At 51.6% G+C, this 12,053-nt stretch overlaps 1 protein-coding gene across 1 annotated transcript in view; it reads right to left on the reverse strand.

Moving 5' to 3' along the window:
• Positions 1-12,053, reverse strand: part of supt16h (SPT16 homolog, facilitates chromatin remodeling subunit) — a 43,632-nt gene that overhangs the window by 2,414 nt on the left and 29,165 nt on the right. The window contains exons 18-25 of the mRNA XM_063060056.1: positions 10,263-10,381; positions 9,069-9,194; positions 8,757-8,869; positions 8,225-8,300; positions 4,577-4,746; positions 2,688-2,817; positions 2,386-2,515; positions 2,072-2,143 (exon numbers count right to left, since the gene is read on the reverse strand). Coding sequence (XP_062916126.1) covers positions 2,072-2,143; positions 2,386-2,515; positions 2,688-2,817; positions 4,577-4,746; positions 8,225-8,300; positions 8,757-8,869; positions 9,069-9,194; positions 10,263-10,381 — 936 coding nt within the window. The remainder of the gene's footprint in view (positions 1-2,071; positions 2,144-2,385; positions 2,516-2,687; positions 2,818-4,576; positions 4,747-8,224; positions 8,301-8,756; positions 8,870-9,068; positions 9,195-10,262; positions 10,382-12,053) is intronic.

The raw sequence follows: 12,053 nt of genomic DNA on the forward strand, positions 1-12,053 counted from the left end.
CACCTACCCCTCAGATTCCCTTCCCCTCACCTTAACCTACACCCTCTTGCTTTTGAATAGCCCTACCGCGAGAGAGAGATTCTCAAACTTATACCCCCTCCTTCACTGCATTGAAAACAGTCCCAGCCTGCGCAGTCTCTCCCCGTCAGTAAAGTCCTCCAGCCTGGACAGTAAACAAACAAATCCTCCTCGTCAAAGGCAACAATGATAAAACTGTTCAGTGAGAACTTTCTCCCAGAAGATCAGTTTGGGTTTGGCCAAGGTCCCTCAGGGTCGTTGCTTGTTAGGGTCTTGTTCCAAACATGGATAGAAGCAGTGAGAACAGAGTTATCTGCCTTCGACATCAAGCCAGCCTTGGATGGAATCAAGGAGACCAGGCTGCTGGAGCCACTGGCACTGAGTCATAGTCAAACACCACGGAAACAGGCCAGTCGGCCCAACCAGACTAACCCTATTTGTCTGTGTTTGGCCCATATCCCTCAAAACTTTTCCTATCCATGTACAAAACCCTGCAAAAGGTTCAGGCTCATATATATAGCTCGGGTATCTAAGACTTCTGCACAACTGCAGTAATTTTATGTATTGCACTGTACTGCTGCTGCAAAAGGAAACAAATTTCATGACATATGTGAGTGATGATAAGCCTGATTCTGATCTGGGTCTCTATTGTGGACTGAGAGTGGGAAGGGGGCAGGGAGAGGGGAATCATGGTTGGGAAAAGGGGAAGGGAGAGGGGAGGGAGTGGGAAGCACCAGAGAGACATTCTGTGACAATCAATAAACCAATTGTTTGCAATCAAATGATCTTGCCCGGTGTCTCAGGGCTGGGTGTGTCTGCACTGACACCAGCCCCTGGGCTCTCCTTCTCTGCCCCCTGTCCCACACCCCTCCTGTGGCCCTCCATCCTCACCACTCCCGATATCCATCAGATTTACAAACTCACTCTCTGCTCCATGCTGCCAGATATAGTACTGTGCAAAACTATGAGGCAGTCTGGCTACATACATGTGCCTAACACTTTTGTACAGAGCTGTACCTGTTCAGGTGCCTTTTACAGGTTGTTGATGTCACTACACGAACCACTGACTCATTCCATATACGGACCCCTCTCCAGGTGAAAAAGCTGCCCTTCAGGTTCCTCTTAAATCTTCCTTTCATCTTAAACCTGGCTCTTGATTCTCCAATCCCGGGGGAAAAGACCGTGCACATTCACCTTATCCGCGCCCCTCTTGATTTTATACACCTCTATAATGTCACAGTCAAGGAATGAATCCCAACCCCTCTCTATCGCTCAGTCCCTCAAGGACTAGTGGCAGTGTCCTTCGATTTTTTTCCTGCACCTTTTCCAGTTTAATAACCTTTTCTATAGCAGGGTGATCAAAAGTGAACAACCTCACCGAGGTCTTGTACAATTACAACACATCTTCCCAACCGATGAAGGCTAGCGTGGCAAATGCCTTCGTCATCACCCGGCGATGCCTCTTTCAGGGAACCATGTACCCGTACCCTTAAGTCACTCAGTTCTACGACACTCCCCCTCCAGAAGTCCTACCCTAATTTGCCTTCCCAAAACCTCACGCTTAGCAAAATTAAACTCCATTCACTTGCGATACCACAAGATCCTAATTCCAGGGTCACGGTAAAAAACGTCCTCTAGACCCTCTCCAATGCCAGCACATTCTTTCTCAGATAAGGGGTCTAAAACTGCTCACAGTACTCCAAATGTGTTCTGATAAAGCCTCGTCATTACATCCTTGTTGATAATGTAGGTCAGAGTTTGATCAGGAAAGCACCTTTATCCTCTCTGCCTCCTGTCACCAAGACTACCTTGGATCCAGTTGCCCCCTGCTCTCTTGTGCCTCAGTCTCCTGTGTGGGGCCTGTGGAAGCCCTCACTATAACCTACGCCCACTGCACTTTGGCAAAGCAGAGAGGGCTGGGACATCGTGAACAGGGAGGAGTGCTGTAGAGGGGCAGTGTGACACCTGCACTCATCCGTGGCTGACAGACAGCTGTTACTGTCCGGGGAAGGCGAGCGGAGTGGGAAGGAGCCTCAGCAGAGTCATTACTCACCTCGTCGGGCTTCCTCTTCTAACTCATCCCAGTCTTTGCCGCTCTCCTCGCTGCCCAGAGACTCCTCACTCACTGCGAGAACAAGGTGAGACGTTACACCAGGGAGACAGACTGCCCTCCCTCATCGTCACCGCTTACACTCTGCACCGTCCCCTCCTCTGCTCAGAAAAGTTACACCAGGGAGACAGCACCCCCTCCCCTACACCAGAGCCCAGAGGTTTCACATGCACCGGGAGAGGGGGAAGGAAAACATTACACCAGGGAGAGAGCCAGCCCTCCCTCCGTCCCTCCACTCCTCAGATGGACACACTCACCAGACTCCTCAGTCTCCGAGGAGTAATCCTCATCGCTGTCCTCATCTTCCGCCTCGTCGTCGTCTTCCGAGGGGTTAAAGGTTTCATCCTCGAGCTCTGACTCGGAGTCCTGACTCTCGGCCTCACTGCCCTGTGGAGTGAGAGGCAACAGTTAACACACTGGCGGCGAAGGTGAAAAGGGAGTGAATAGCGTGGGGGCACAAACAGCACAGGACTGGGGTGAGGAGAAAGAGAGAGACCGGAATAGGAGTCAGTATGCATGAAAGGTGCAGGGGCCATTAGAGAACTTGCTCCCTCCCTACCTCTCCCTCTGGCTCCAGGAACGACCAGCCCCCCTGCTCGAAGAAGCCCTCCGGATCATCCACGATTGTCTTCATGATCTTGGTCCAGTTGAGGGACTGGACGCCCTCGGTGTACTTCAGGTCACACGAGCTGTCGTTGGAAGAAGAGCAATTCAGAGTGGTGAGGGCACAGATCTACCTCGCCACTCCCCTCCCATCACCGACTCCCCGGGTCAGAGACAAAGCGAAGCTCCTTCCACACTGCACATTTGCCTCCAGCGGCAGGAGGTGATATCCTGGCCGAGGCCCCATCTCATCAGGTGTCGTTGTGACTGGGTTTGCCTCCGCTCAGCCGGGTGCTGCTCCCACACAACTTCAGCCGTCTCTCATCGACACCCACAGTTACTCATGGATGCAGGTGTACTGGTTACTGCTCCACACCCTCCATTTCCTAGCTCTCGTCCACCACCCTGACATGCAACGAGGGGGAGTGCCAGTGGAAGACATTTTACGAGGGTGCCCACCTCACACACATGGTGGACTTGGGGCGCAGGCTGCTGCACAGGGCAGTGTCCTGCAATAAGGTCGCAAATCTCCTGGCTTCTACAGACCGGGTACCACGTGTACATGGAGTGTGTGAGGCTGCAGACAATATTCATACACCTGCAGGGGCTGCTCCTTGCCTTCTGGTCCCACCCTCTTCATATTTCATCACTCAGTAAAGGGAGGCGGATGTCCCAGTAAACTTGCTCCTGGGACTGGCAAAGGTAAATACCCGAGGGTCCTGGAGTGGGCATCACAGGATTCTGCCTGCATTGTCTACTTAATAGTCTGTGTGAAAACAGTCTGTGAGAAAAGAAACTGTGTCCAACAGGTACCCTGGAGGTGCTGTAGAACAGTAAGGCAGCACAGGGGATAAATGTTATTCTTGACAGTGACAGGAACATTTTAATTTAGTTTGTCATTGAGTCTGTGTTTGTGGTATTATTATAGAATTGCAAATTGGCAATAAACGTAGTTCTTGCCATTCATGGAGTGAGGTTCTCTCCACACCATCCCATCACACACACCCGAGGTCAGACACACAGTGAAACTCCCTCCACACCGTCCCATCACACACTCCCAGGGTCAGACACAGAGTGAATCTCCCCCACATCGTCCCATCACACACTCCCGGAGTCAGACACAGAGTGAAACTCCCTCCACACCGTCCCGTCACACACTCCTGGAGTCAGACACAGAGTGAAACTCCCTCCACACCTTCCCATCACAAACTCCCGAGATCAGACACAGAGTGAAACTCCCTCCACACTGTCCCATCACACACTCCCAGGGTCAGACACAGAGTGAAGCTCCCTCCACACCGTCCCATCACACACTCCCAGGGTCAGACACACAGTGAAGCTCCCTCCACACCGTCCCATCACACACTCCCAGGGTCAGACACAGAGTGAATCTCCCTCCACACCATCCCATCACACACTCCCGGGGTCAGACACAGAGTGAATCTCCCCCACATCGTCCCATCACACACTCCCGGGGTCAGACACAGAGTGAATCTCCCTCCACACCATCCCATCACATACTCCCAGGGTCAGACACAGAGTGAATCTCCCCCACATCGTCCCATCACACACTCCCGGGGTCAGACACAGAGTGAATCTCCCCCACATCGTCCCATCACACACTCCCGGGGTCAGACACAGAGTGAATCTCCCCCACATCGTCCCATCACACACTCCCGGGGTCAGACACAGAGTGAATCTCCCTCCACACCATCCCATCACACACTCCCAGGGTCAGACACAGAGTGAATCTCTCTCCACACTGTCCCAGGGTCAGAATGTGAAGATCCCCCTGCACTGTTCCACCACACACAGTCCCAGCTGAGAGCCAGTGACACCACCTACTTCAGCCATTCCTTGATGGGGTCGAGAGAGGCGACAGGGATGGCGTTGATCATAGTGACCTTCTTGCTGTAATCCTTGTAGACAATCACCATGTCAAAGTTCTTTAGGTGGAACTGCACCCTCTCAAAATGAACCAACTCCACCTCATCCAATGTCACCACGAACGGAGGCTGCAACAACAGCAGGAGATACGTCAGAACTGCCGGGTATTGGAGACCTAGAGCAATGCTGCAGATACGGTCCATACTAAGCATGATGCCCACCAAGCTAGTCCCAACTTCCTATGTTCAGCCCATACCCCTCCACGTACCTCTCCAAGTGCTTCTTAAATACTATAGTATATGCCTCAACTGCTTCCTCTGGCACTTCACTCCACACACTCTTCACCCCCTGCCGAATAAAAGTTGCCTCTTGTCCTTATTAAAACGTTCCTCTCACTCTAAGCCCATGTCTGGTAGTTTTGGACTCCCTTACCCTGGGGAAAAGGCCGTCACTGTCCACCTGACCTATGCCTCTCATCATATTTAACACTTCTAAAGGCTGGCCCTCATTCTCCTACATTCCAAGGAACAAAGACTTAGGCTGGCCAACCTTTCACTATAATACAGCCCTCTGGTCATGGCTATTAAGAGTGATTTTTAGAGCAAATAACTTCACCTGACTTCAGCCACTAGTCTTCAAGTTCAACTATGAACTATGAATTAAATCTAATATGCAGCTCTGAACAACGGGTCCCTATGATCCGTGAACCAGGTAAATTGGAAGAACAGACAACGATGACTTAAATTCATTACTCGTGTGTATTTAGGTGTCTGTAATACAGGTGTGAACAGGGAGGTGTGATGGTCGGGAGATCCAAGCATTTGAAACTGTTACATGTAATTCAAAGGAAGCATTGTAAACATGGAACTGTCCTTTGGTCTTCAGTGTATAAAATATCATGTAATGGTGGGCCAGGCAGACCTCCTGCTCTGAAAGGGTCTCTCTCTCTCCACCCCACCCCCCATAACTCCAAAGACTGTCAGCTTATTTGTGATATTTTATTGAATAAAGAGACAGCTTCATACCAGTACTTCTCTGGTACCTTTCACTGTAATACAGGCCCTCTAGTTCTGGCAAAGTCCTCACAAACCTTCTCTGCAGTTGAGCCACGTCTTTCCTAAGATAGGCAGATCAGAAGTATACACAGCACTTCAACAGCCTCATCAATCATATTTACGACTCCAGCGCTACTGAGGACGAGCGACAACTTACTGGTGGTTTTCAAAGCGAGAAATACAACTAAATACTTTATTAATAACGCGTTTTCTGTAAAACAAAAATTATGGTAAACAATCACCTCAAACAAAGGCGAGGCTAATCGAGGGCTAAAGTGTGTGTGCGGGAGCAAGGTCGAGGCATGTCCGTGATGGAACTGGAGAGTGCGAAGTGGAGAAAAGTTGAAGCAGAGGAGTTTCGGAGTCTACCACTAAACTGAGAGTGAGCTTTGATCGATCCAAGCACCAGACCGATTTGGAAAGGTCAGGTACGGGACAAAACGTGGCAGCAGGGTCCAGGCCCAGAACGCATCAATGTGATGGAGCCCAGGTCCTAGTGCAAGGAACAACACAATGTTTGCATGATTTAAACAGCCAGTAAGATGCATTGAAAAGGCGGTGTGTCAGGACCAGAGACCAGGGTCCGGCTGTTCCTTGACATTTACTCTGCTCTTCAATGCACTGAGGCTCAGGCCGTGGGCCTGCTCTGGGTTGTGTCAGTGGAATCACTTTTGTTCTAAATGCTATTCATTTACTTTTATTGTCTGCATGATTTGAGTTTTTTTTCCTCTCTGCACATTGGGTGTGGATCTTTTTTTTAAAAAATAGGTTCTTTTGGGTTTCTTATTTTGTGGTTGACTGTGAAGAATCTCAAGGTTGCATAACGTATACATATTTCAAACTTGAACTACAATAGTTGTATTACCCAGTGGAGATGAAAACTGTACATGGTGCTCCCAGTGTGGGTCTGTCCCAGGGATACGGAGACGGGAACTGTACATGGTGCTCCCAGTGTGGGTCTGTCCCAGGGATACGGAGACGGGAACTGTACATGGCGCTCCCAGTGTGGGTCTGTCCCAGGGATACGGAGACGGGAACTGTACATGGTGCTCCCAGTGTGGGTCTGTCCCAGAGATATGGAAAAGGGAACTGTACATGGTGCTCCCAGTGTGGGTCTGTCCCAGGGATATGGAAACAGGAACTGTACATGGTGCTCCCAGTGTGGGTCTGTCCCAGGGATACGGAGACGGGAACTGTTAATGGTGCTCCCAGTGTGGGTCTGTCCCAGGGATACGGAGACGGGAACTGTACATGGTGCTCCCAGTGTGGGTCTGTCCCAGGGATACGGAGACGGGAACTGTACATGGTGCTCCCAGTGTGGGTCTGTCCCAGGGATACGGAGACGGGAACTGTACATGGTGCTCCCAGTGTGGGTCTGTCCCAGGGATACGGAGACGGGAACTGTACATGGTGCTCCCAGTGTGGGTCTGTCCCAGGGATACGGAGACGGGAACTGTACATGGTGCTCCCAGTGTGGGTCTGTCCCAGGGATACGGAAACAGGAACTGTACATGGTGCTCCCAGTGTGGGTCTGTCCCAGGGATACGGAGACGGGAACTGTACATGGTGCTCCCAGTGTGGGTCTGTCCCAGGGATACGGAGACGGGAACTGTACATGGTGCTCCCAGTGTGGGTCTGTCCCAGGGATACGGAGACGGGAACTGTACATGGTGCTCCCAGTGTGGGTCTGTCCCAGGGATACGGAGACGGGAACTGTACATGGTGCTCCCAGTGTGGGTCTGTCCCAGGGATACGGAGACGGGAACTGTACATGGTGCTCCCAGTGTGGGTCTGTCCCAGGGATACGGAGACGGGAACTGTACATGGTGCTCCCAGTGTGGGTCTGTCCCAGGGATACGGAGACGGGAACTGTACATGGTGCTCCCAGTGTGGGTCTGTCCCAGGGATACGGAGACGGGAACTGTACATGGTGCTCCCAGTGTGGGTCTGTCCCAGGGATACGGAGACGGGAACTGTACATGGTGCTCCCAGTGTGGGTCTGTCCCAGGGATACGGAGACGGGAACTGTACATGGTGCTCCCAGTGTGGGTCTGTCCCAGGGATATGGAAAAGGGAACTGTACATGGTGCTCCCAGTGTGGGTCTGTCCCAGGGATATGGAAACAGGAACTGTACATGGTGCTCCCAGTGTGGGTCTGTCCCAGGGATACGGAGACGGGAACTGTACATGGTGCTCCCAGTGTGGGTCTGTCCCAGGAATATTGAAACAGGAACTGTACATGGTGCTCCCAGTGTGGGTCTGTCCCAGGGATATGGAAACGGGAACTGTACATAGTGCTCCCAGTGTGGGTCTGTCCCAGGGATATGGAAACGGGAACTGTACATAGTGCTCCCAGTGTGGGTCTGCCCCAGGTATATGGAAACGGGAACTGTACATAGTGCTCCCAGTGTGGGTCTGACCCCGGACAGGGAGATATGAACTGTGCACAATGCTCCCAGTTTGGGACTGACCTACGATAGAGAGAGAGGAACCACGCCAAATCTAACACTCCTGAGACACTGAGGTACCTGCGAGACAATGATGCACTCACCCATTCTGTTACATTGACCAGGGAGCTACTGGTGGGCTGCAACATACACGTACTCCTGTAGGGAGCTCCGTTAAACCTGGGAGGAAGAAAAGGAGAGAGCTGTGAGAGACTGTGGTGGATAAGGGAGGGGAAGAGAGAAACTGGGGTAGGGCAACAGACTGAGGGAAGTAGGGAAAAGGGACAGTGAGAAAAAGAAAAGAATAATGGGGAGGATATGAGAGGTGGCAGGAGGGGTGGGATGAGGGGAGGTTTGGGTGGGGAATAGATGAGTTGGGGGTGGGATGAGGGGATGCTTGAGTGCAACAGATGATGTGGGGGTGGCAGAAGGAGGGATGGGATGAGATGAGAGGGGAGGTTTGGGTGGAATAGATGAGGTGGGGCGGCGGGTGGATGGCAGTACGGAACCATGAAGCAATAGACTCCAGCTGCAGGGTGGATGAAGGACAGAGGGTTGGGAGGGATGGCTCAGGAACTGTGGACTGACCACAGGTAGCTGGGGGGGGGGTATGCAGGGGAAGGACTGCAGACTGACCCTAGGTCACGGAAGGGGACCTCAAACTCCAGCTCCTCTTTGGTCAGTGCCTCCACCTTCTCGATGAAGTTTTTGAAGGCCGTCTTCAGCTTGTGCCTCATCTCCCGCTCCAGCTGTGGGCAGAGGTGGGAGAAGTCAGTCCTAGGGTCACCCCTCACCAACAACTCAACCCCCAGGTAACCTCCTCACCACCCCAGACATTGTCTAACTTCACCCCCTCCCTTCCTAGGACACCGTGCCCCTTACCCTCACCCCCCACTCCCCCCACTCCCCCCACCTTCCCTATGGACACACAGCCTCACCCCCTGGTACCTGCTCAGCGTAAAGGTCATCGCGGTCGTGCATGTGTTGGTGTTTGCCCAGGTCGGTGGTGATCTCTCCCACCTCTGTGTAGAATTGCACATCGGTGTGCCGTCTCTTCCCGAACATGATGGCGTTCTGCAGGAGGGAGAGGATTACTTCCTACTGGCTCCGATCCATCACTGACTCAGTCCCAAACCCCATAAGCGACTCATGTCGGAGGCAGAGAGCGCTGGGCCAATCCTCACCAGACTGAACTCACTCCAACCTGGACTAAACCCCACCAGTCAGAATTCCAGCAAGCCTAGGTCAAGCCTATACATGGCATCCTGGGGAGTGAGGGAGGGTTAATTACCAGAGCCAGAAGGGGTCAGGGTCAATCCCGAGTCCCAACCAGGTTACACACGTACAAGGTGTTCTGGGCCACAGACACAGTCACCGTCTGGTATGGAGAGGCCACTGCACAGGACTGGAACAAGCGGCAGAGAGTCGTAAACCTAGCCAGCTCCATCTTGGACACTAGCCTCCTCGCCAGAGGACATCTTCGAAAGGTGATGCCCCAATAAAAAAGCAAGCTGCATCAATCAGTAAGGACCTTCAGCGCCCAGGACAAGCTGCATCAATCAGTAAGGACCTTCAGCGCCCAGGGCACACCCTCGTCTCATTACTACCACAGAGGGTGTACAGCAGCCTGAAGACACACACTCAACCTTTTAGCAACAGCTTCTTCCCTGATTTTTGAACAATGAACACGACCTCAGAATTCTTGCTCACTTGTTGCACTATATAACGTATTAGGCACTGCACTGTCCTGCTGTCACAAAGCAACACGTTTCATGACGTACTGTATACTAGTGGTAGTTAACCTGATTCAATCCCCACAGGTCTGAACCAGACACAAACCCAGGTTTAAACCCTACCGAACAGGAAAGGTGGAAGGGTTAGGGTCAATCACACACCAGTCCAAACCCCGTGCATAGCATTCTGGGCCAGAGACAGAGGGGACGAGCTCATCCCTGGCCCAGACCCCCACATCAAACCCATACAGGATTGAGGATTAATCCCCACAGACTTAACAGAGACAGAGGAGATAAGGCTCTGATCCTGTCCTGTGGTGCTCTGGGCCAGAGAGAAAGGGTGAGGCGATCCCTGCCCCAAACCCGAGGCAACGTCTCCCTCCTCTCCAGATCCACGCACGGGACCTACCTTGAGGTGGAAGTGCAGCACGATAATCATCTCGCCGTCACAGGGCTGGAAGATAGAGTGCTTGATGTTGTTGTACAGGATGTCCACCTTGTCACCACGCACAGAAGTAAAGCGAAACCCTGGGGGTGGGGGGAGAGCAAGTCATGGTTACAGAGAGTTTACTGGGGTAGTGAGTGTGCTCATTTGACACAGATTCACAAAACACAGAAACACACCCCTTGGCCCAAATCCTTTGTTGTCTTGAACAAGCGGCATCTCCCAATGGCCACCCATTTTAATTCCACTTCCATTCCATTCCAGTACGTCCATCCATGGCCTCCTCCACTGTCGGGATAAGGCCATACAGGTTGGAGGAACAACACCTCAAATTCCGTTTGCATAGCCTCCAGCTTGTTGGCATGAATATCGGTTTCTCAAACTTCTGGTAATGCCCCGCACCCCCCCTTCACTATTTCCCATCCCCCTTTCCCCCTCTCACCTCATCTCCTTGCTCACCCATCGCCTCCCTCTGGTGCTCCACCACCCTTTTTGCTTTCTTCCATGGCCTTTTGTCTCTTTCACCATTCAACTTCCCAGCTCTTCACTTCATCCCTCCCCCTCCAGGCTTCACCTTGTGCTTCCCTCTCCCCTCCCCGCACCTTTTAAATCTACTCCTCAGCTTTTTTTTCTCCAGTCCTGCCGAAGGGTCTCGGCCCGAAACGTCGACTGTACTCTTTTCCATGGATGCTGCCCGGCTGCTGAGTTCCTCCAGCATTTTGTGTGTGTTGCTTGGATTTCCAGCATCTGCAGATTTTCTCATTTGTGATTTGCCCAGCCAGCGAGTCCCATCTGCCCGCTTGCAGCCCACTGTCCTCTAAACTTCCCCTTCCACCAACTTGTCTAGGTTGCTTTGAACGGCTGCTCGCTCAGGAAAAAATACTGGAGGAACTCAGCAAGTCAGACAGCACCTATGGAGAGAAATGAAAGATCTTTTTTTGGAGCCAAGAACCTTCAGGACGGTTTTTAAACGTCGCTTAACGTGCCCGTCTCAACCATTTCCAGCAGCTCATTCCAAATACGCACCACCCCTATGTGAACACATCGCAGTACAGGCCATTCAGCTCCACGATGTTAAACTAAAATTGATGCCAGTTTATTCTGAACATCGCCCTGCTTTATTTCATCCACAACCGCTCAATTCCCTTCAGATTCACGCATTTCTCGTTTCTTGCATTTCACCTGTTTCTCTGAAAGTCTTCGTACTCCACTGAGCTACTGTGGCTGCTTCTACAACTCCTGATAACCCTGGGCACCTACCACTCGCTGCATAAAAAACCCTGCCCCTCACATCACCTTTAAACTCCCCCCACTCTACCTTTAACATGTCTTTTGCTATTAGATAGCTGAACCTCAGTCATAATCATACTTTATTGATCCCAAGGGAAATTGGTTTTCGTTACAGTTGCACCAACCAAGAATAAAGTATAAATAAAGCAATATAAAACCTTACATAATTAAATAGTAATATGTAAATACCAGGAAATAAGTCCAGGGTGTCTGACCCTCCAAGGGAGGAGTTGTAAAGTTTGATGGCCACAGGCAGGAATGACTTCCTATGACGCTCTGTGTTGCATCTCGGAGGAATGAGTCTCTGGCTGAATGTACTCCTGTGCCCACCCAGTACATTATGTAGTGGATGGGAGACATTGTCCAAGATGGCATGCAACTTGGACAGCATCCTCTTTTCAGACACCACCGTCAGAGAGTCCAGTTCCATCCCCACAACATCACTGGCCTTACGAATGAGTTTGT

Source organism: Mobula hypostoma, chromosome 10 (assembly GCF_963921235.1).
Source record: "Mobula hypostoma chromosome 10, sMobHyp1.1, whole genome shotgun sequence".
NCBI classification, from domain to species: domain Eukaryota; kingdom Metazoa; phylum Chordata; class Chondrichthyes; order Myliobatiformes; family Myliobatidae; genus Mobula; species Mobula hypostoma.